General features: G+C 37.8%; 3 protein-coding genes across 4 annotated transcripts; 1 reads left to right on the top strand and 2 right to left on the bottom strand.

The window, feature by feature from the left end:
• The first annotated feature begins 2,939 nt into the window (after positions 1-2,939).
• On the top strand, positions 2,940-3,860 carry LOC18014498 (mitogen-activated protein kinase kinase kinase 17). The gene has a single exon (XM_006396782.1). The coding sequence runs from the start codon at positions 2,940-2,942 to the stop codon at positions 3,858-3,860; it is 921 nt and encodes a 306-aa protein (XP_006396845.1).
• A 371-nt stretch (positions 3,861-4,231) lies between these two features.
• On the bottom strand, positions 4,232-7,609 carry LOC18014497 (hydroxymethylglutaryl-CoA synthase). Its single transcript, XM_006396781.2, has 12 exons — positions 7,415-7,609; positions 6,585-6,691; positions 6,357-6,489; positions 6,129-6,272; positions 5,886-6,044; positions 5,728-5,801; positions 5,559-5,634; positions 5,424-5,479; positions 5,249-5,336; positions 5,025-5,165; positions 4,775-4,924; positions 4,232-4,600 (listed from the first exon to the last, which is right to left on the bottom strand). Exons 1-12 carry the CDS (start codon positions 7,475-7,477, stop codon positions 4,406-4,408), a joined length of 1,386 nt encoding a protein of 461 aa, XP_006396844.1. The 5' UTR covers positions 7,478-7,609; the 3' UTR covers positions 4,232-4,405.
• Positions 7,610-10,219: 2,610 nt separating this feature from the next.
• On the bottom strand, positions 10,220-14,573 carry LOC18014621 (phospholipase D gamma 1). 2 transcript variants are annotated; one of them, XM_006396780.2, is made up of 10 exons: positions 13,299-14,267; positions 12,604-12,720; positions 12,319-12,513; positions 11,980-12,228; positions 11,810-11,878; positions 11,585-11,732; positions 11,352-11,500; positions 11,070-11,261; positions 10,789-10,986; positions 10,220-10,697 (listed from the first exon to the last, which is right to left on the bottom strand). In XM_006396780.2, the coding sequence occupies exons 1-10, from the start codon at positions 14,265-14,267 to the stop codon at positions 10,404-10,406; spliced, it is 2,580 nt and encodes an 859-aa protein (XP_006396843.1). In that variant the 3' UTR covers positions 10,220-10,403. The 2 variants fall into 2 exon arrangements, with proteins under 2 accessions (XP_006396843.1, XP_024009843.1); XM_024154075.1 differs by lacking the exons at positions 10,220-10,697; positions 10,789-10,986 and having other exon boundaries at positions 11,200-11,261; positions 11,384-11,500; positions 13,299-14,573.
• Between the last annotated feature and the right edge of the window lie 8,705 nt (positions 14,574-23,278).

Genomic DNA, 23,278 nt, shown 5'->3' with positions numbered 1-23,278 from the left:
GGAAAAGATGTGGAAAACACGAAGAAGAAAAAGAAGAAGAAGACGCAACAAAAAATCCTAAAGAATAAGAAGTAAGAAAAGACATATAGAATGAAGAGGAGAAGGAAGAAAAAATAAAAAAAAATAAAAGAAAACTAAGAAACAGACATGAGAGAATAAGGAGAGGTAAAGGTGGAAAACGATAAATAAAGATAAGAAAAAGACGATATAGAAAAAACCAACATATAAATATGAGGGAAAAATAAGAAGATGAAAAATGAATATGTTGAGATGAAAAATTCGCTTTTGTCTTAGTTCAATTAATTTGTGAGTTTCATACACTTACTTACTAACATTTTGTTTTTAATTTTGGATGATGTTTACTTTTGGGTTTGTTTTATTTTATCATTTATGCTTTAAATGATTGTTTTAATTCTCTTCAATCGTCAGTTTATAACAGCAAGTTATGGTGTACGTTTTTGAAACCCCTATGCACATGCAAGAGGTTTAGAGTTTAGGGCAATATTGATGAAAAAGTCTAAACACAGGAATATCTTAATAGTATTAAGATCTCAGAATTGCCGAACCATGAACTGAAATTAAAAATAAGAACACATATTATGTTTCTTCAGAATATTGACCCTAAAGGTGGTTTATGCAATGAAACAAGACTTTTTGTAACACAATTGCCCAAACATGTTATTCAAACTAGCCACATAACTGGTGAATATATTGGTCAAAATGTATTGATTCCACGAATGTTTGTTTCCCTCCACCGAGACAAGGTTCCCTTTTAGAATGAAGCATAGACAATTCCCTGTAGTCATCGCCTTTGTAATGACTATCCATAAAAACCAAGGACAGACTTTGCAAAAGGTTGGATTGTATTTACCAAAACCCGTATCTTTCTATAGACAACTTTATGTGGCTATATCACATGTTACTTTGAGAGCTGGTTTGAAAATTTCTGATAATGGATACTATAGGTAAGCCACAAACCAATACTTTGAACGTTGTATACAAGACCGTCTTTCAGAGTGTAAAGAAACAATAATTTATTTTATTTGTTTTGGTTCAGATTTTTACTAATTAAATGGTCTATTTTAATGACAATTTGGTTTACTTATGCTTCAGAATTGATACTATTTCTCTTTTTCTATTAATGGTTTTCTTGATTGTCGAGAATTGATACTTTTATTAAACATAAAAAAAACCGAGTACAAAACCATAATGGTGTTTAAAAAATACATATTAAAACAAACTGTAACTTAAAGATCTGCAGTATTTGAATATTGTACATCAACAAATCTTCATGCACATAACTATAATGGTCATGGTTGATAAAGTGATGAATTTTTCCAAAAGTACTATTATCCAACTATTGAAATTTATGGGTTTATTAAAGATATAGATCACAATACCATTATCTAACTATCGAAGCTTTTCACCATTATTAAAAAATTAAATAAATGATTCATAATAATTAGTATTGTTAGAACAATAAAATATTAAAACATATCATTTCAAAAAATTATATATAACTTACAAATCTTCTACTTATTAATAATCGCCTCTATAAATTTTGTTATAATTTTGTATATATCGCAAGTCCGCGCTTGGCGCGGTCTCCCACCTAGTATAACTTTATTAGATAAGCACATGTTCATGTAATAGTCTTAAGCACGAGAAAAATATTACATGAGGATTGATATCTCAAAATTTGTGGGCAGTTTTGGCTCACACAGAAACAGAAAATAGAATTAAAGTTTAGGTCCCACTATATTAGTTGTCACAGCTAGTCGTGATTATACATAAGTACAACTTATCTTAGATTAAGAAAACGAACATTCCCTGTTATGTTAGTTTTGGACAATCACGATTCGTACTATAGTTGTAGTACTAAAGAATTAGAAAACAAAGTGGCGATATCTTTATTCAGAAATTGGAATAATCATTTGAATTTTCGCTAAAACATAGCTGACTTAACCAAGTGTTAGTGGGCTAGTGGTTCCCACTTGGGATATTTCAAGCTGAATCCAATCAATCCTTCCGAAATTTTTGATGTTTTCATTATAATAACATATCATGTTTAAGTTATGGAAACGGGACCTTGTTTAAAACTAGGTCTGGCACATTATTCGAACCTGAACAATTTATCCAAATTTGACCCGAAAAAGAGAAACTGAACCCGAATCGAAATTGATAAAATATCCGAACGGTTTTTAAATTTCTAAATCCGAAAAATCGAAACCGAACCAAACCAAACCAAAAATCCAAATGGATATCCGAAATATCCGAAATACAATTATATACCCAAAATTACAATTATAAATCTAAAATATGAATTATTTTTATTCTGAAAATGATGAAAAAATCCAAAATAATTTAAATATACTTAAGTTTTTAGTTATATTTGTTAAATTTTGCCAAATTTTATTTGAATTTAACCAATTTTATTTAAATTTAATTATTTTTATTTAATTTTATTATTTTTGGATATCCGAACCCAAACCGAACCCGATCGAATATAATCGAACCCAAACCGAAATTCCAAAAATACCGGAATGGGTTTTAAATCTAAAAACCGAAAATCTGAAAACCCGAATTATCCAAACCGAACCCGAATGGATATCCGAACGCCCAGACCTATTTAAAACCACAAACAGAATAATTAGCTTGAAAGAGAGCGAATCAATTTGAAAACTTAAATCAATCTTAAGTTTTAAGAAATAAAAAAGGAAAACACTCAAAGCAGATAAGGAACAAACATAACTAAAAGGAAATTAAACATGATCGAAAAGAGAAAAAAGGAAAGCAGTGAACGACGGATCAGTCTCGATTACGAAAACGAAATAGAAGTCACCGACTCAGTTATTCTCTTATAAATACAGTGCCAGACTTCTCAACCAAAACAAAACAAAAAAAATAGAGCTATTTCGAGCTGTAAAACCCTAAAGAGTATGGCAAAGAAGATGATCAGAGAGAATGTTGACGAATCTTCATTGGAATTTGTCTCTGTTCTTGGCCGTGGGGGTTATGGTTCCGTCTCTCTCATGAGGGACTCCAACTTCAGATTATACGCAGAGAAGTCATCTCCGTTCAGTCACTTGAAGAATCTCGAGAAAGAGCATAGGATCATGCTTCGTTTCCGTGACCATCCTCGCATCGTCCAAACCACAAGCCCTCATCTTCACATAGGCATCAAACCCGAAAGATGCTACATCTATATGGAGTTTGCCTCCAAAGGAACTCTCCACGCCATGATCTCCCAGTTTCGTGGGAGACCAATGCCTGAAACTATGATCGGACGTGCCGCTCTTATGATCCTACAAGGAATTGAGGCTCTTCACTCGCACAGCTACGTTCACTGCGATCTCAAACCAGCCAACGTTCTCCTCTTCCCTCCCAAGATTTTTGGAGAGCCGTGGGATCTCAAGCTTGCTGATTTTGGTTTGTCCAAGGAGCCTTGTACGGATTCTAGGTCTTGGCTTGGTGGTACGGAGCAGTACATGCCTCCGGAGTCTTTTGGACCAAACAGAGTGATGAGACCGGCCGTTGATATATGGTCTCTAGGGTGTGTTGTTCTTGAGATGTTTGGAGGCTGTCCAGAGAAGATGGGATATTGTTACACGTGGAGGCTTCCCAAACTTATCTCGCCTATGGCCAACGACTTTTTGAGGCGGTGCATGGATCTGCAACCGTCACGTAGAGCCACCGCAACGGAGCTATTGAACCATCCTTTTGTTGCACCACGGACAGAGATTCCTTCTTTCCTAAGGTTTCCTTCTGTCATAAGGAACAATGTTATGGAAGAATATTCTAGAAGACAAGGAGGACCGGTGGTGAAGATGGTTCCAAGACCTGAAAATTTGATCTGCTGAGAACAAACTGTGGAGAAAAGAAAAGAAAAGAATGGAGATCTCAAGCAAGGCTTCTGTTTAGGTTTCGGTTGTTAAAGAATCATAATGTATTTAGGTTTCAATTGAGTCCATGTCTTGACTTGTTGCACAAGCTATAAAGTATATGTCGGTTTCTCCTTGTGAGTTTTGGTATTTGCATGAGTGGCTACGTTTCAGGCACTTTATGTTGAATTCAAATATATCTTCGTCTTTTCTCAGATATTATTTTCAGATTTAGTGTATAAAATTCATGTTAGTTACTTTCAGATTAGGTTCTAAAACGCACTCTTGTGTTCTAGTAACGAATCCCCATCGCTAAGCCACCTCTAAAAACTTTGGGGTCACGTATGATCAGCAGTAAAACAAACTCCAATAGTAGTAAATAAAATAAAAAACAGAGCATTCAACCATTGTCCCTAAATCAAAGTAACAACAAACTTATAAAAACGTTTAGAATGATGGAAAGCAACAGAAGAGTGCACATCTTTCAGGTGATTTATGATTATTTTTTACTTCTCTTTCAAGAATCAGTGTCCATTGGCTATGGATCCATCGTCTCCTTTCTTGCCATAGAATCTCCGGTACAAGGAATCAACCTCTTTCAGATAATAAGTTCCCGGTGCCAAAAGGTCTATAATACCCTCCTTGCTCGTCACAAAGTCCTTTGCTCCGTACCTATGTTCCATTAGCTTCATTGTCTCCACAAATTTCTCAGGTGCATACTGCAAATAAACAAAGCCCCAAGAAGAGATCAATATTTCAAGATTCCGGATTATCAAGTAAATAACCAGAACCGAACCGAACCAAACCATTAGGTATCTATTCGGTTTATATATTTCATAATCAGAAAAATCCAAAACACAGGACTGTGCATGCACTCTTTTTTTGTTTGTTACCTCATGTCTAGCCTTCAATTTACCGCCAACATCCATTACAGATGCGATGCTTGAAAGGCTGAAAGGGGACTCATTTTCGCAGAGACGCAATGAGAACATCGTTGCCGTTGAACCACTTCCATATGAGAACATAACCACTCGCTTTCCCGCCTATACAACATGATCCAAACACAAATGTAACCAATTTTCAAACCAAATGTAATGGATTTCAATATAGTAAGAAGAAGAGAAGTCTGTTATCTCTTGTTACCAAGTCGCTGTGTTTGTTGTGGATGAGGGAAGCAAATGCAGCATAGAGAGAAGCGGTGTACATGTTACCGACTTCTTTTGGTACTAAAGTCGTTGGCTGCACTTTAGAATCATACAACGGTTTCGCGAGTTGTTGTGAGATCTGCAATAGAGAACAACCAATTTGAGCAAGAACACGGTTTTCTCTCGGTATCAAAAACAAAAGAAAAAGGAAATGATGAACACCTTCTCAAGATCACGGCTTTGGTAACTCTCGTCGAGGGACAAAGATGAGTAAGGAGTGAACTTTTCTTTAGCAGCCTCGTCAATGGAGCTACAATAGAGGAAACAATATGTTACTCATGCTAAAACCAAGTAAAGAAACTTTCAATCCTAAGACGTAAAATTCATAAGCAAGAACCTTGCGTTTCTCAAGAAGTCGTTGTACAGGAGCCGAGCAAAGCTTTTCTGAACAAGCTGCAATAGCAAAGACAAGAAGATTGGTAAGAGACAGTTCATGCAGAGCAAAACTATTGTTGGAGGGTAAAGTAATTACTTTGTTGTATGGAGAATGGAAAACAAAGTAATCGGCATCATTGATGGAGAACTCTTTGCCCTCCAGTTTCTCAAACCTGCAAAAAAAAACCAAAGAATTGAAATGACTCACACAGAACAACAGAACAAAGAAACTGAGTTTTCGTAACAGTACAAAGCAAATTACTTACTTGTTGCATAGATGTTTATAGCAAGAGTCAAGAGCCATAAGGTAGCATGTCTGTGAAAGCTTACCATCAACAACCTACAAGAATCACGAGAAACGATAACCAATAAGAATTTCGATTCTCTGTACCAAAATACTTAGAGATGATGCATTGAAGATTACCGGGTACTCGCTAGCAAGATTTGGCTTGTAAAAGTCATAGACATGAGCCATGTGACTCCCTCTCAATTTGCTTTCGAAAACGATAGGAGCATTTGGTCCTATCAACATAGCAATAGCTGCTGCTCCTCCAGTGGGCCTCGCGGGTCCTTCTGCATAAACCTGAAAGCATTCAAATACATAAACAGGAGAAGATTTCTGCAAAGACTCAGGCATTAAAAAAGCATTTCTATGTCGATGTTATACCGCACTGTCAGTACAAATGACGAGGCCATAGCGTCCATCCCACGAGTTACTCTCAACCCAATTGACACAGTTTAACAAAGCCGCAGTTCCACCATAGCAAGCATTGGTCGAGTCAACACCTTCAACATCAGTGTTTCCACATTTCTGTTCATTCACAAAAACATGCAAATTTAACTTGAGTGATCCTCAGATTGTAATCACAAGTGAGGTCAAAGAAAGTGTAGATACCTCAAAGAGTTGCATCAAGAAGGTTTTGATAGACTTGCTTTTGTCTATGACAGTCTCACTGCCTACTTCAAGGCGACCAATTTGCTTCGGGTCAATCTTGTACTTGTCAAGAAGAGATGTCACCGCATTGAAACTAAGAAACACAATCAAGAAACAGATCAACTATAAAGTTTCAGGTCTTTGCATGAGAATATACATATGTGCAATCAAATACAAAAAAAACATTACCTCATTGAGATTACATCTTCAAGCTCTGTGCAAAATGCTAAGCAATCTTGGCCAAGTCCAATCGTGTATTTCCCTTTGCTTGCTCCATCATGAGCTTCCAAAGCTTCCTATATAACCAAACGAACACATTGATCAATCATAAACACCATAGTTTCAAAGATCAAAAACCTGAAATCAAGAACTGGAAAAAGATGAAAAAGAGAGAGATCACAGAATGTTGTAGATCACTTCTTCTATTAGAAGATATATTAAAGATTTGCAAGTAAATGAAAAAGGCTTAAACTTTTTCCTGTTGAGACTTAAATGAGAAATCTCAGGATCAAGGACCAATAAAACACTTTGAAACTCCTAAGTTCAATCAAGTAGACACTCTTTTATCAAATCAATCTCAAGTATCATAGGTTCTTCACCAAATCTCAGACCTAGACGCAGAGATCTCCGAGTTTGAGAAATAAATCAGAATCCTGATTATTATATTTATAAAGAAAAATAAAATAAAATAAAAACCGATTTTTAACATTTGACTTCATGGTATACCAAACTCCGCAGCATTACAAAACACAGAGACAAAGAACAAGCATTATAAATCTGTAAAACCATAATGAGAATTTCCCTGGATGGATTCCTCTAGAATATGTCTTAAGATTTTAATCTTGTTCGGGAATTTTCATCAAATTTTGAAGATTTATGAAATCAAACGTCAAATGGGGAATTTTACTGTGTCAAAAACACACACAAAACAAAAGCTCCAACAAAAAAAAAACAGAGTATCAATGCAATAGCTTCCAATAAATAGATGAATCGAAGAAAAAGAAAGTTGGGTTTTTTACCTGTTGAACACAGGTGGGAGGGAAATAGATGTCCATAGCCAAAATCCCAACGTTCTTCGCCATTTTCGAATGAAAAGGAAAGATCTTCTTCTCCAGATATTGAAATCAAAGGTTCGATCTTTGAGAAGAGAAGAGAAGAGAGAGAGAGCGAGAGTTTTGAAGCTGTATATGAAAGATATGAATCGGTTGAAAATAGAAAAGAAACTCAATTTGATTTATAAACAAGACCAGGAGAAAAATTAGGGGATTTTCTTTCTTTATATTTTCCTTAAAAAAAATATATATATATATATATATATTTAGTTGTGCTTCTTTTGTTTTTGGGACAACTGAATACTTCTCTTCTTTTTTTCCTGTCAACAAAATACTTATACAGTTGTACTTCCATATTTTTTTAATTCAAAATTGTTGATTTGTATTCAGAATTGACTAGAAATAGTAGAGATTTATATAACTGATTACAGTGGTGAAAGAAAAATACATTGTAATACACTAAATATATAGATATATATATCTTTAGTAGTGACGATAGGGGAAATAGATAAAATATTGTCAAACAAATGAATAAATGTTTTGAAAATTCCAAAAATGTATATGTTTTGAAAAACAATTACCTGGAAAATGAGAAGAAAAGTGTGTTTGTATGTGTGCAGTGAGATAGAGAGAGATTGGGGCAGGGTGTTTCCTCCGGAATCTGGACAACGCAGACTTCGTGAATTAGCTCCCTCGTGCTTTTATTTGTTTCCTTCTTCTATCCCTTCATATCTTCCTTATTTACCATTTTGTCACTTACTAATCTCTTGTGTACACTTGGTTTTTGGTTTTGCTTTTGGTTTTGGATATGGTAGAGTAGCTTTACATTGTTAGCTTTATGTAACTTGGACTTAGGTTCAGTCTACTTTGGAATTTGCCAATTTGGATTATTTACAAAATAGTTTTTCAGAGAGTTGATTGTTAAGCTTGTGGCTCTAGAAAACAGTGAGACGTTCGTTTCTCATAATAATTTGTTTGGAAAAGAACTACACAAGAATGCAATGGACAAAAGTCTCATATTCATGTGTGTGGAGAAAAGTATAGAACGAGAAACAACATCAATGAATTAAGAAAGAAAAAGAAACACCCACTTATACATGAAAAGACCTTTCAATGTGAGGAGTAAAAGTTCAAAGACCATAATCCATCTAAAAAATATATTATACCTTGAACGTCTGTCATATTAATAATTTGGGCAAGATTGCTAATGTGTCTTGGTATATTAAAGAAATCATCAAACCAAGTAGTGGTGATTTAGTAGTTGAAAGATTTCTTTTTCAATATTATTTTTGGCAGAATTTGAACTTTTTTACTGTGATTTTAATCATGTTTGGCCATTTGTAGACGTTTTTAGTAGCAAGAAGACCGAATTTCATTGAAGTTTTTGAAATTGGTTTGGATTTCGGCCTGGAACATCTCTAATAACAAAAAAAAAAATATTCAAGTTGATGGAAAAACAATTCATGTAACATTAATTGAGTTTGTTAACTATGAACCAACTCGAAAGCATGAATCATACGTTAACTTACATTATCAATCAACCTCATTTTGTGCAACAATCAACCTCTTATCTAATTTTTTTTTTTCAGATTGTAAAAGTATTGATCTCTTTGTTAGCTAGATGATTACTAATACGTTGACCGGATTATAAACCGCTTCACCCGCGAGAAGGTATTACATGTTACAACATGGAAAAATCAGGTTGGCGTAAGAAAAAAAAAAAAAATGCTATTAAACAACAAGAAACTCAACAAAAAGATTATATAAAGAGTAAATTATTATAAAGATTATTGCCTCTTGTCTTTTTTTTTGGTCGTCATTGCCTCTTGGTTTTAACTTAAGATAGTTAACAAATTTTGTTATCTTCTTATGATTTCCGAATAACTTTTGACAGATAATTTGTTTTCCCTAATTTCAATTTAAATATATATAAGTAAATTCAACTTTTCGCTTTAAAAATAACACTTAACTTTAACAACAATACCTAATTTTAAATAATAATGGAATTTCTAATTTTTTGTCTGTGTGGTAATTAGGTGTTACTAGATCAGACAGAACATGGTGGGATTCAATGAGTTTAGACTTTTTGAAGTATGCAAAAACATTGTCGTTTTCATGAAGCTAACAATCTCCCTGAACATTGGAATCTCCGTCACCGTCCGATTACGATCTATCATCATCCTTTTACCGTCCGATTTAATTACCAAAAATAATGAAACATTATAAAGAATGTCCTATATCTACCATTTACAGATCGGCAGATGAGTCGGATTCCCGATGACGTCACGATTTTGTGGGACCCAATTGATGGAACACAAACTTGTGGTTCAACACGTGAGGAGGTAGGTAAGGTTCTATAATTGTTGTGTACAAGTGCTTGATATTTATAGATAGAGAGATTAGAGACTATCAAAATACATAGTTTTAGAATTTTTTGCACCAACTAAACAAACTCTGAATTGTACTTCTTCATCAATAAAGATTTGCATTCAAGTTTTCAACAAACACTATCCCATAAATCATAATATTATCTCTCTAATGTTTTTTGGGTCAGAATCTCTCTAATAAACAAGTTGATTTAATATTAATCAAACTGCATTTCTTCTTTTATATTATATGTTTTTTTTTCTAAGTTGTATTAATAATTTTTTTGGTTTATGTTATTAGCAAGAACATCATATAAATTGAAACGAATATAAATAGTCTGGTTATAAATATTATATCGAGAATCCGGAAAATATATTTTTGTGAAACAAAACCAAAATGGCACACACCACTTATTATAAAATGGAAGTAGTAAAGAAATCCAAAACACACACTAAGAAATTTACAGCTCATAAACTGAAAAGGCAAAAATTAAACCCTAAAGGCACACTTTCATTCAGATCACACTCAGAGAGGTTTCTTGAAGTGGAAGAAATAAATGACAAATACTGTCGGCACTATACGAAAGGTTTTAGATGGTGAGGTTTTCTTGGAGTGCAAGGAACGATCCTATGATCTTGCCACCGATATCTGGAAATGTCTCACATCCTGGAAGAGAACTCACTTTCCCTGTTCTATCGACTTGCACTGGATACTTTAGAAGATGACCCCTCATCTCTGTCACTTCCTCTGCTTCATACTGTCTCCAATTCAGCTCACTCAATTGCCTAACTCGTCTCACGCATTCCATGTTCTCTGGTTCCTCGAAACCTTGCTCTAGAAACCCTAGATGTTCTGCCCACAATGACATTCTGTATCCAAAGATCTGCAAGTGATTGGAACAAAACCATGTTTAAGCCACGTTTTTAAGGACATCGCTTTTGGTGGGTCTATGTATTTATGTGGTAAGTCTTTACCTGGCCACGAGGACGAGAACCTTTCTTGGCCCATGAATGGTGTGGTTGATACCCTCCCATGGCGATTTCCGTGTCTCTAGTTCCTTCCAAGGATCTCTGGTTGATATTTGCAGAACCAATTAAGACAAACTCATCATCCACTACCATCCCTTTGGAATGAACATATATCATGAATCTTCGACTCTTCAAAGCTTGCACCTGAATTAGATTTTTAATTTTATTGAGAAGACGAGGCCATTAAAGTGAATCCAGATATCTCAACAGGAGTTATCCATATATACCTGTATAGCATTTGCATTTGCATTTGGCTGAGGTGGATTTCGAGGACTATATACGCTAACGGTTCCATCAGCAACCTCTCTGGTTCCAAGACAGAAGAAGTTCAAAAAGTCCTGTGGCTCATACTGACTATCAAGTCCAACTTCCACAAGTGCTTTGTGGATGGTTTGATACATCATTTGCATGGTTTTGTGCTACAAAGATCATGAAAATATTCCGGTATAAAGAAGGCAAGATTGTTCGTTAGGATAGATAATTTAGCAAACCAAACACGAAGTGGTTACCTGCCAGTATAGAATTCTCTGAATAGGGTTACTTGTTGGAGCACCTTCTGGCCACATTGGAATGACAATATAAGCAGCAAACTTCTCCCTTGCTCTAATTTTATTAGCAATCTTAAGCGCGATTTCCATAGGAATTAGATTATTAGCACCTGCAATGGCAAAACTCCTTGTTAACTGCTCGCATTGATCAATTTTGTGTACTGAACTTCCCTTTAAAAGATTACAATTCCTACCCAAGTCCTTGTTTGAATCCCAGTTAAATGATGATCCAAGAAAATATTGGTTCTCAATGTAGATGAAATGCTGAGCAGATCGTATGGCCTTAACATAAGCCGCGTGTATGCTCATGTCTATGAGTATATTCTTCCCACATAGAAGATTCTGTTCACATATTTATAATCAGTAGAGAGTAGCAACATGGTGGTGACTGAAGATGAAAAGTTTAGAGTTGTGCTTACTTTTCCAGGAGCTTCCTTTGGGTCCTTTGGAAATCCTTTGACTGAGCTTGAATCAATTGAACGGAAAACCTGAAGATTATTTCGTGGAAAAACTGAGATTTGTCCCCACCACATATACTAGTAATCATGATAATAATCATATTAGAACAAACGAAACCTTGCTGAATTACCTGAACATGCCAAGACTCTGGATCATTGTCATTAGCAGAAGAAGCTTCTGATAGTCCCATGATGTCGGGAATTCTGTCTATCCTAAGCAAAGAATCATCAGAAGACGATTTTAGTTTCTTAATTCCGCGAGGTTTTGAAGCCTTTAGCCAGCGTTCCTCAAAATTAGCAAGCACATCATATGCAGCTGGACCATCAATCTTGCTGTGCAGATCATGCCATGGTTCTCTTGGTCCATCATCCACAGTAGTCTAATACGAAAAAGATCATTCACACGGATCAAGAATAGCAGTGTCTAATTCCAAAACTGAAACCATACAGGATTATTCTTAAATGTTTACCACAAAATTTGGGTTATGGAAGTCATCTTTATGGAGTGTCTTTAGAGTCCTAAAGAGAGAATGCTTGGGAGTATCAAATCGTCCGTTGCACACGTCTAGTCCACCAACAAACGCTACTATCTTTCTTCTATTCTGAGGTGCATCAGCATCTACAATCACAGTTTTCTGATGGTGGGTGTAGATAGTTCCAACTTCCTGATCATCGTATTGACACTCAGATTTCAGATGATGAATCTATAGATACGGGAGTTCATGCAGTAATGCAGTAAATAATGAGCATCTTACAGATTTTTTTATAAAGCTGTGACCCTTCCCCCCAGATCTGGGACAAAGGAGAACTTGCACTGACGAATGCTTGAAAAACCGGCGAGTCTCTTCGTCGCTTGTGTTCATAACTCCTTGCTACATGCAACAAAACAACAAAACACTAGATTTCATTAAATCAATAAATAGAATGTTGTTTAAATTAGTATTTAAACATGTCAAAATGATCTAATCAAAGCAAAATCATACTCTCAAATAGGATTAACAGAGCAAGTATCAGAATTTAGGATCTGAAACAGCGGGGGGAATAAGTAGAAAGCACTTAAGAAAGAGCACTTGAGAAAGTTTAGTATGCAACTAAAACGACCTTATCTGTACATGACTTGTATATCTTTTCCATTTAACATGTGCGAAAACAGAGACCTCCATTAAAGCTACTAGCTAAAGGATAGGCATCTTATCCGAATTGAAACAGAGCAATACAATGTGGCTATCAGAAAAAACTATATTTAGAAGCTACTTTGGTAAATTGTATAAAGGAATACTACTTGTTTTCAATGTAGAAACCTTTTCTTTTCCTATCGAAATGCCAATCTAGCTACTAGCATTTAGTTTATAGGATAAACAAAGCGAGAATATCTCTAAATCTGATTTGAGGTTAAACAAAAATAGAATGTCTTAAGCAGCAAACAAAATAAGGGATTGTAAATTCTTACTGTTTTGAACCCTAAAAGGCTCCTTGAGGTTGGATCATCCCACACCAAAACCAAAACTCTAACACCTTCCTGAGATTTTTCTTTAAGCAAATCCCCTAACGTACCATCGGTCGGATCATTATTACGACGGACCAGCCTAACCGGATGGTAGACTGACCAACCAGTGATATAAATCAACCTCCTTGCCTGTCTTATCGCATCAGCCATATCCTCCCAGCACTTTCCATGTATATACTGCATCCCACCATCGAGATATACACTGGGAAGAGTACCTTCATCAACATGAGCATCCTGATACAGAGTAACCCTACCGCCTTTCCTCAAAGGGAAGTAAGTACCAGGAACTCCTACACACTCGTTCCCAAAACCAACACCCATTTGGTAAAGTCTCATCCTTTCCATTGGAATGTATTGAATAGACAAACTCAACACAGCTCCCGGTTTACAAGGCTTCCCACTACTGTTAAGTATCGGAAAAAACCCTTCGATCCTGTTTCCCGAACACAGCTGCTCTGTTGGGATTCCAACAGCTCCCATGATCTGTGATCCGATAATATCATCGTCTTTCACAACAAAGTGAACTTCCGCAGCACTATGAGCTACTGGTACATCGAAATGCTGCATCCACACAGGGTTCTCGCTGTTGCTGATCACAAAAGTCCTGCCTATGACAGCACCTGAGATAGAGACAGTCACGTAAGGATCACTCGTAATCTTGGAGGATTTCTCAGTTTCCACTTTGGTACTGTTCCTACGGCTTAACCCAGACAACATCCCACCAAGTCTGTTGTGGAACCCATCCATGTTAGGAAGATGTTTAGCTTCCTTAACCCAAATGTCTAAGTTACCATGTAACAACTCCACCCTCAAAGATCCGCTGCTCGTCGCAAACGGCACGTTTTGCTGGCCAAGCCCGTGGCTTGAACCTCCCATTGACATGGTCTCGGTATAAACCAGATGATACGCCATCAAAAGAGGAAATTTAGTCACCAAAGCAGGAAACTTTCAGTGATCGGATCAAATCTAAAGCAAATGAAAACCAAAGCAGGAAACTTTCGTTCAGTGAGACCAAAGATCGAACACTTGGAGGGCAATCAAGATCAAGAACCCTGAGAATCGGAACCAAGATCAAATCAATGAATAAGGGAGATCTAAAATGTGGGAAAAATTCAAATGAAATATCTGATTCTCGTGAGAAGAAGGTGGGAGGAAAGAAGGAAACGTTGACTTGAAACGTAAGAATCGGAAAAAAGTGAGCTGGGATATTAAGATTTGGCTGCTGTTGTTGAACCGTTCTAACTTTAGCCATTAATGACCACTTTCGCTAATTTTTTACTATTAAATAATAAATTGGTTTTATTTTTCTTTTTGTGACGTCGAAGAGGACTTCCACTTTGGTTCGGCTGCTCACGAAACTCTTTTTCTCTGGTCCTCTCTTCTTGATTTTGATTGGAGATATTACTTATTTTCGTATTTTTATATATGTGAACAAAAGTAAACATTCGACACCATCATTAATCTAAAGCATATATAGGAGAGTTAATTAATGAATCTTGACGTTTTCTTCAATTGAAAAGACGAAATCAACTGTAATTTCCAACAGCTCTATTATATATGGTATAGTGAATTCAAATTTTCAGTTTCGGTTAGCACATCATTGTTTTACTTACAAAAGTTTTTAAAAAGAGATAACTTATGAAGAATACAAATTAGTCTGTATCTAGCACAATTACAGTACTTTGAAAAGATATCAAATAATCTTATTGCATATTTTTCTTAACTTCAAATTATTATTTGTTTTAGAAATTTTTAATCTACTACTGAGAACAAGTCTCCTGTAAAACAGAAAAAACGTCAGAGTTTGAAAAATATAATGGAGGTGTATTATCCGAAGACATTCTGACGCTCAAATCAGAAAACAGCTCAACAAAAACTACAATATAGCTGTCAGAGAGCGGAAACAGATCGGAAAATTTCGTGAAGGAAAGTAAACCGAAAGTTCTTGAGAAAATGTAAAATCTACTCAGACCTTTAAGTATAAATGAGCTTTTTGCGGTGGAAAGAGAAAAAAATAAAAGTCTGAATGTGAAGAAGTTCCAAGGTTTAGGAACCGCCATAGAAATAAACTGAAAAGAAAGACGATCGGAAAGATGACCGGAGAGAAAGTAAGAGTCGAGTAGAATGCCTGAACTTAAGAACCACACGTATCTAGAGAGATATCGTGAGACTTAAGATGACTTAAGAATGTGAATCTCTTCCCCCTTGGAAAAGATAATGTACTTATAGGGAGTTACCTAACCCGGACTAGTATATCAGGTTGGCTTATGGATTATGTATCGGGTGGGTCGGTCCATGACCCGACTTGACTAGATTCGAATCTTGTGATGGCGTTATGCCTCTGATGGTTTCACCAACTTTTTTTGGTGTGTTCTGTCTGCAACGTGACCGTCTCTTAGCTTGTCCCTTTCACTCTTAGTGTACGAGTTGGATTGAGGGCTCAGACGCGGTATGACTCTTTACTGAACCATTGCTTTTTCCCCTGGCTCCTGCAAAAAGTCGCTTTCCCCTAACACACACAAGGAAAACGCATTAAATGCCATTTTCGCGGGTATGTAAGAGTATGGGCAATCAAATCAGACTAATGCATATTCCTATTGTCGATTAGAGAGAAATTTGAATAGTATTCCCGCCCAAATGGATTATTCATATCTGGCCTGGATTCCTCGATACTGGGACTAGGCTGCTGGGGGTGAATGGCTTCGCTCTCCGGGTACCTATGCGGGCCACTTTTCCTTATATCTTGATCTTTCTGGATCACCAAGCATAGGTCTAGGAAAATAAAGAATGTGGCCTCTACTCCTCTTCAACCCAGTTCCCAACTTCCTTATTTCTGACAGTGTGGTATGCGCTATCAGACACGAAGAACCCAGGAACAAGTGGCCTTTAGTGTCGGATCTCCCGAATCCAACTGGATTCGAGGTCCTCTGCTATAAGCTTACACCGTCTTAAAGCATCATCTTTCCAACTCGACAATCAACTCAATAAAAGTCAATACCACTCCTAATTTGGCCCAGAGGATTGTACCTGCAAAAAAAACCATGGACGCCACGTGCTAGCACGTGATTCGTCCACGTAGAAATGATCGAATTTATTCCCAACAATTTGCCCTCCATTTCACGGGTTAGCAAAGTAGGCACGTGATGTGAAACTTATCCTTGCTGGGAACAAACGCTCTCCCCTCTCATTAGCCATACCTGACTGGACATCCGCCTGAAGCGCATAATGCTTTTTCGATGAAGGACGCGTTGTCTGAGTCACCTTTTTAAACTTAGATGTGTGACGCCTTTTCGATGAAGAACATGATGCCTGAGTCATCTGCAGTGGAAAACATGACCTCGGGCCGTGAGCCCAAATGGAGGACGTGTTGTCAGAGTCAAACACCGTGGGTGAAATGATCTGGGACCGTGGGTCACAAAGGTCGTGATGCCTGAATCACCTGTCGTGGGCGAAGTGACCTGGAGCCGTGGGCTCATAAAATAGAAACATTGGGCCTGGCCATCAGTTTGTTCCCAGAGAGGGTGCCGTCTGGCCAGTCCAGTATATCCCGTGGCCGATCCCTTAGAGAGATCCGGTTTTCTAAGGGAGAGCCGTCCTCCACGAAAATATACTGAACTAACATGCCGATCCGCAAAGTGAGCCAGACCTAGGCTGCGAGATGCAATTCCGACAAAGTTTCCAGTAGACAGTCATATTGTCTGCAGAGCGGCATGTCCCAGAATGATCCGATTAAAAGGTGATATTCTGGGGACACGGCATCAACAAACAGGCTAACTCTCCGCTGCGCTGGTCTCATCAGGGTAAACACCCCGAATAACTTAACCAGGTTTCTTTAGAAGAGACACGGTGGGTGGCGAGACAATTTTATAGGAGAATTTCTTCTTTTATTTCTCTAACTAATTCTTCTCTGCTATTTCTTTTTCTTTCTCCTCATCATTTTTCTCCTCTTCTGGGGTGCTTTGTCGTCTTCTTTTTGGTATCTGGTTCTCCCGATGGCCTCTCATCCCCTCCAGGCTCAGACTCTTCAGCTGACTCTCCCTTTGTAGAAAAATATTTCTTTTTCTCTTCCTTCTTTGGGTCTGAACCACGGGGTGTGTTTTCCTTTAAATCCCCGTTTTGCCCCCAGTTTCCTGTTGTTGCATTTACGTGCGTGTTTGAGCGTTTTACCGTATTGGCTCTGTCCTTTAATGGTCACATTCTTCAATCGATTTTTCTTCTATCTGTTTGGTCACCCTCCTTCCTCTGTGTCTCTGACACTTCCTCTTTCTCGTCTAGGTGATGTCTTTCTTGCTTTTCTTCCTTCGGCTATAAATAACGGAGTTCGTGCCGTTCTTCTTTGCTTGTCCTATTTTCTTATCATTTTGAGTTTCTTAAGGGCATATATTTTCTGTTATCTGCCTTTGCCACTCGGTCTTAGATTCCGTTGATTTTCCTCCTTCCGGCTATGTTCCGTTGTTGCGTCCCCCGGATAATAATTCAGATGTGCGCCGAGTTCAGCGTTCCTCCTCACTATTTTTCTTTGAAGGCTTGGGGTTTTCTTAGCGCCTTTCAAGTCCTAGCTGACTTATCTGGCTATACCATTTCTGGCGCCGTGGTGGCATCTGTTTTTCGTATGACGGAGTCTTTCCTGGGTCTTGCCGTCTCAACCTTATCCTCTGCTACGACGGCTATACTCCGATTGATTGCCCAGAATGGTTAGATTCCTCAGAGGAGGATGATTCCTTCTTCCTCGTGTTGTGCCCTGAGTTCCACATGTACATCATGACCTATGGCAATAATCCTTCTTCTCCTTCTTTTCGCCTGCGACTTAATATTTTTTCTCTGCGTTTACCGTAACTGATCTTTGTTTTGCAGCTTCCCGACATACCCCTATCGGTTTTCCTGAAGATCTCTTTCGATTTTCCACAGTTGTTCGCTCATCTCGCTTTTTGCTCCATCTGGATACGGTTAACCGGAGCCCTCTCGCCTGCCTCTCGTCTCACAGTTTGGTTTCTAGCTCGGGACCGTTGACACGCTTCCCTCTTTCTTCTTATTTTCCTTCATCAAAAACTTTCCATCCCCTTTCCTTTTGGTAAATGGCATGGGCGTCTGGACTTACTGGCCCCGGTCTCTTCGGGTATTCTACCCGCTTATTCATCCCAGACGATTCTCCTCTCTCTAGCGGCTCTTCTGATCCTCACCCGACCATGTCCTTCTCCTCTTCTGCTCTACGAGGGCTCCATTGGGCCATGTGCCACGTTAACGTCTCTTTCGTGAGAACTGGATCTGCATTCTCGTATTATCCTTCTCCGTTGCCCCACTTCGGTCTTCCTGCCTCGTCTGGCTTTCCTGACCGTCATTCTGGTTAAAGGTTTTTGCTCAAAATGCGCTTCACGGATCCGGACCGGCTTCTCAGCAGTCCCAACTTCTCCTTTCTCTTTCTTATCTCTTTCTTTTTTTTAACCCCTCTGTTTGGGTAACTGTTACTTCGTGAGTCCTCTCTGTACTTCCCCCGACTATAGTGCAATATGCCCATTTCGTTTTGCCTTCTCGCGTAACTGGTATGAGGATGTGCCCGTGTGTCCAATTCAGCCTTCCCTCTTTCCCTCGCGTTGGTCTCTCTTTGCAATCAGCCCTTTCACAGGGGAGGACATTATGTCTCATTATGGTCGTGATCGCCAAGCGGGCTTCCTGTGTACGTTCGCTCGACTCGACGAACTGTCACATGTCCTCGCGGGTGACTCGGCTTGAATTTTTTTCATTTATTTCCCATCATGTGTTGAGTCGGGTTCTGCACAGGCTTGGGTTTGGGGTCGACCCTCTGCCCTGCCATAGATTGACTTTTGTTCCCTGGTCTTTCTTCTGACGGTCTGCCTGCAACACCCTTCAAATGGAATCCGACGAGGGTTTCGCCTGCTTCCTCAATAGGATTCCCCAGGGTTGGGTTGCTTTGGGGTTCCACGACACGTCCCCAGTCTCTGTACGAGGGAAAATATGGGTAGTAAGGCTCCATCTTTTCTTCCTCTGCGGGGATGGGCTACTAGAATTCCTCGATTATGGCAGAGTTCATGGGCTCGAACATCATGCTCGGTCCTTTTGGAGATAGGAATCCCCTTTCCGCTTCCACTGTGATCCGCTCCTAGATTGTTACCGTAGCATAACTCCTTTGCTCGTACCCCCTACAAAGTGCTCGGGATTACGCGGTCACAGACATCCTCTCTTGCCGTTCGTATTCCCTGTTCAATTTTGATTTAGCCTTCGTTGTTGCCTCAAGCATTTTCCGAAGGTGGGCCTGGATGTCTTGATTCTCCTCTAGGCTCTTCTGTAGTTCATCTACTGTGGGTTCGAACTAATGGTTTTGTGCTTGAGTCTGCGCTCCATGGATGTCTCTTCCATTTTCCTATCAAGCGTGTAGGCGCACCACTCATGTCGATTGTTTGAACATCATTTCTCGTTTTTCCTTATTCCCTTTCAAATCCAGGGTCGCTGCCCTCAGGCTCGAATGTTCAGCAGTTTTCTGACTTGGAAAAAGAGGTTAGCTTTGCTTCGGGAGTTTTGCCCCCTCCTTCTAGCGCCAAATTGTTTTGGAGAATTTTAGTCCACCACTGGGGGGGGCAAGTCTCCTGCAAAACAGAAAATACGTCACAGTCCAAAAAACATGATAGGGGTGTATTTTCCAAAGGCACTCCGATGCTCAAGTCTAAAAACAGCTCAACAAAGACCAAAATATAGCTGTCGGATAGCGGAAAGAGATCGGAAAACTTCGTGAAGGAAGGTGGGCCGAGAGTCCTTGAAGGCAGGATCTAGGACCGGGCTGCGGGGGGTGAATTGCTTTGCTCTCCGGGTACCTGTGCTGGCCACTTTTATTTATATCCCGACCCTTCCGGATCACCGAGCTCAGGCTTTGGTTATAAAAAATGTGACCTCTCCTCCTTCTGACCACTCAGTTTCCGACTTCTTTGTTTCTGACAGCGTGGCATGCGCTATCAGACACCAGAAACCCAGGAGAGGTGGCCTATCGTGTCGGATCCCCCTAATCCTACTGGATTCGAGGCCCGATACTATAAGCTTAGGCCGTATTGGGCCTCCTGACCAATATCGGTCCTAATTTGGCCCTAAGAGGCCGTTCCTAGAAAAAAAACATAGATGCAACATGCCATCACGTGATTCGTCCACGTAAAAAGGATCAAATTTATTTCCAACATTATTTTAAAATTTTAATTAGTAGTAAGAATAAGCTGACAAGTAAAACAACTGAAGTTCTATAACTGCATTATAAGAGTGATTAATGTTAAAAAGATATTATTTTACTCTCTCTCTTTCAAAATATAAGTTATTGTAAATTTTTTCACATGAATTAATAAAGTTATTCAATTTTCAATTTCATCTGTCATTAATTTGTTATTTATTATGTTCACACTAATTATTTAGCTAAATGAGTAAAATATAAGTAGAAATTATTTCAAATATTTGCACTAGAATCCTAAAATGACTTTGATTTTGAAATAAAAAATTGATTTTAAAACGATTTATATCTTGAAACGAAGGAATTAGTATTTATCATATCTCAGTAAATGAACTTTTATTTTTCTAAAGTAAAATATCATCATAATTCTATATAACTGATAATAAACAAACTGCAAAGATATGTTTGCACAAAAAATAAATTAATTATGCTTTAAACACTAAAAACATCATTTAAAAATATATTTTTTTTTGGAGTAGAACATCACATAATATGAAATCGAAAGGAATTTTTTTTTCTAATTTTTCTAACAACGGGCAATTGATGTCTCTGAGATTTGGGATTTCAAGAATATTCCTCTCATGTATTGCAACACAATTTTTTTTTTGAGAAACTTGATGAATCAGGAGCATTGTTAGACTTGATCCTAACATTAAAGCAAATATCTTATTTAGATAAAGAAAAGACTTGATCCTACTTGCAAAAAAAATTGACAAAACTCTACGATTTTTCTTTGGTTTTTGTTTGTTAATACTTTTCTTTAAACTGAATAATCAATCATCTGACATTTACGAAAAAACATTTTCTAAAGCATATAACTAAATGATAAACTTTATGAAACCTAAATATTTAATCATACAACTTAAACAGAGTGGTATCGTTTTATTCCCTTTCGCTTAAAGCATTTTCTGAAGGAGGGTTTTGCTCTCTTCTCTCGGCGATTGAATATGCGATTTTCAGAGAGTTTTTTGCTCACCCCCTCAATTCTTTATTTCACATCTTTCACAGAGAGAGAAAACTTTTTCTCTCATACATTTGATCATTTATCGAAGTTTTTTTTGTTTATATCGGTTTTTTTGTTTCCGACTTTGATTGGATATTAAAGCTCCGGCTTGACCGGATTGCTTTTAGTTGTCTTCTTTTACAGTTTTATTCCTCTTGTGAGGCGGTGATGATGGTGGAATCTTCCTCTCCAACGATTGATATTTTCTTTTGCATGAATGGGAGTTATATCTCCCTATGTTTTCCCTCGAAGAGCCTTTCTCAAAGATGGAGGATAATAGATCATGATGGTGGTGCATCTTACGGAGCTGTGAAAATTTCCAGCAATGAGAATTGATAGCACCGTATTTGTACTCATTTTCACCATTGATTTCAAATGATTTTTTAAAGATTTTAATCAGTTTTCGAAAATTTTATTATGATTTCTCTATATTTGTAGTTTCAAGGCTCTTTTCAGGAAACTTAGGGAAAATATGGCAAAATGGAAGAAATCCACATTTTTAACTCAGAGTCAGACCGTCTGAAGTTCAGCCTCAAATGAAAACTTTCTAACCGTCCGATCTAGCTCAAATATGGAGACATCCAAGAGGAGACAATCAGCTTTCCATAGCACTTTACATCAGGAAGATCCAACGGTGCAATCAAAAGATACATGGAGAACAAGTTAACAAAATTCATCAGTCTTGGAAGACTCTCACCCGCGGCAAACAAGTGTTTTACCTGCCCCGGAAGACTCTCACCCCCGGTGGACCTATGTCGAGCCACAAGACCAACCATCAAAGCCCATTTCGCCATTCCTCTTCAGAGAAGCCTTAAATGAGACCTGGAAGACCTTAGAACCTATAAATACATTTCTTAGCAGTTCTAAACGGGTGTGTGCTCTTGTAATGAGATTTTGAGCCACCAAACTTTGTTTTAATTGGGTTAGGCGATGGAGAATGAGATTCTCCCCTGGATTCATTGTTCTCTTTCCTTTTTATCTAATCAACTTTTTTGTTTCATCTTTGCATTCTTTCATACTTTTATCATTCCTTGCATCATGTAGATCTGTCCCAGAGAGTCAATTTTCTAAAAAAGCATCGATTGGCATACATGTTTAATTAAGATTTCTAAGTTTCAAAACCATATTCTGGATCTCATCTGTTCTAAGTTGTTCATATTGCATGAGAGTACATTCATGACTTATTCTCTGAGCCTAGGATCGATCAGAGCCATGAGAGTGTTAGTGCTGTATCAGATCATCCATACCTAGCTTCAGAAGAACATATTCGCTACCGTAGTCGAGAGCTACATGTAGAGAAGATGTGAGCAAACGAATTCAATAGTTAATGCATGATTTTATTTCTGTCATGAGAGCGAGAGTTAATTGAATTGAGTGATTAGTCGATTAAGATGGCGAGAGTTGGTTAATCATACATATGTCTACACCAGTTCCATGCAGATCCTAGAATATAAATGAAGATAAATCGCCCGGAAGCTAATTGGAAATGCTTTTACATCGATTAGAGTAAACCAGAGAAGTCTAAATCGCCAACTATAAGTCTAGAGTCTTTAGTTTGAGTCAAACACCCTTGAGATATTCTTTTTGCAACTAATTTGCATTGCATCTTATTTCCCGTAAATATTAGATTAGGTTTAGTTTAGGATCCTATAACCAAAAAATCAGACCCCCATGAGTTTATGACTTTACTTACTC

The sequence above is a fragment of the Eutrema salsugineum genome, unplaced genomic scaffold (assembly GCF_000478725.1).
Source record: "Eutrema salsugineum unplaced genomic scaffold, Eutsalg1_0 scaffold_3, whole genome shotgun sequence".
Classification (NCBI taxonomy): Eukaryota; Viridiplantae; Streptophyta; class Magnoliopsida; order Brassicales; family Brassicaceae; genus Eutrema; species Eutrema salsugineum.
This window is presented reverse-complemented; position numbering and strand designations above follow the sequence as displayed.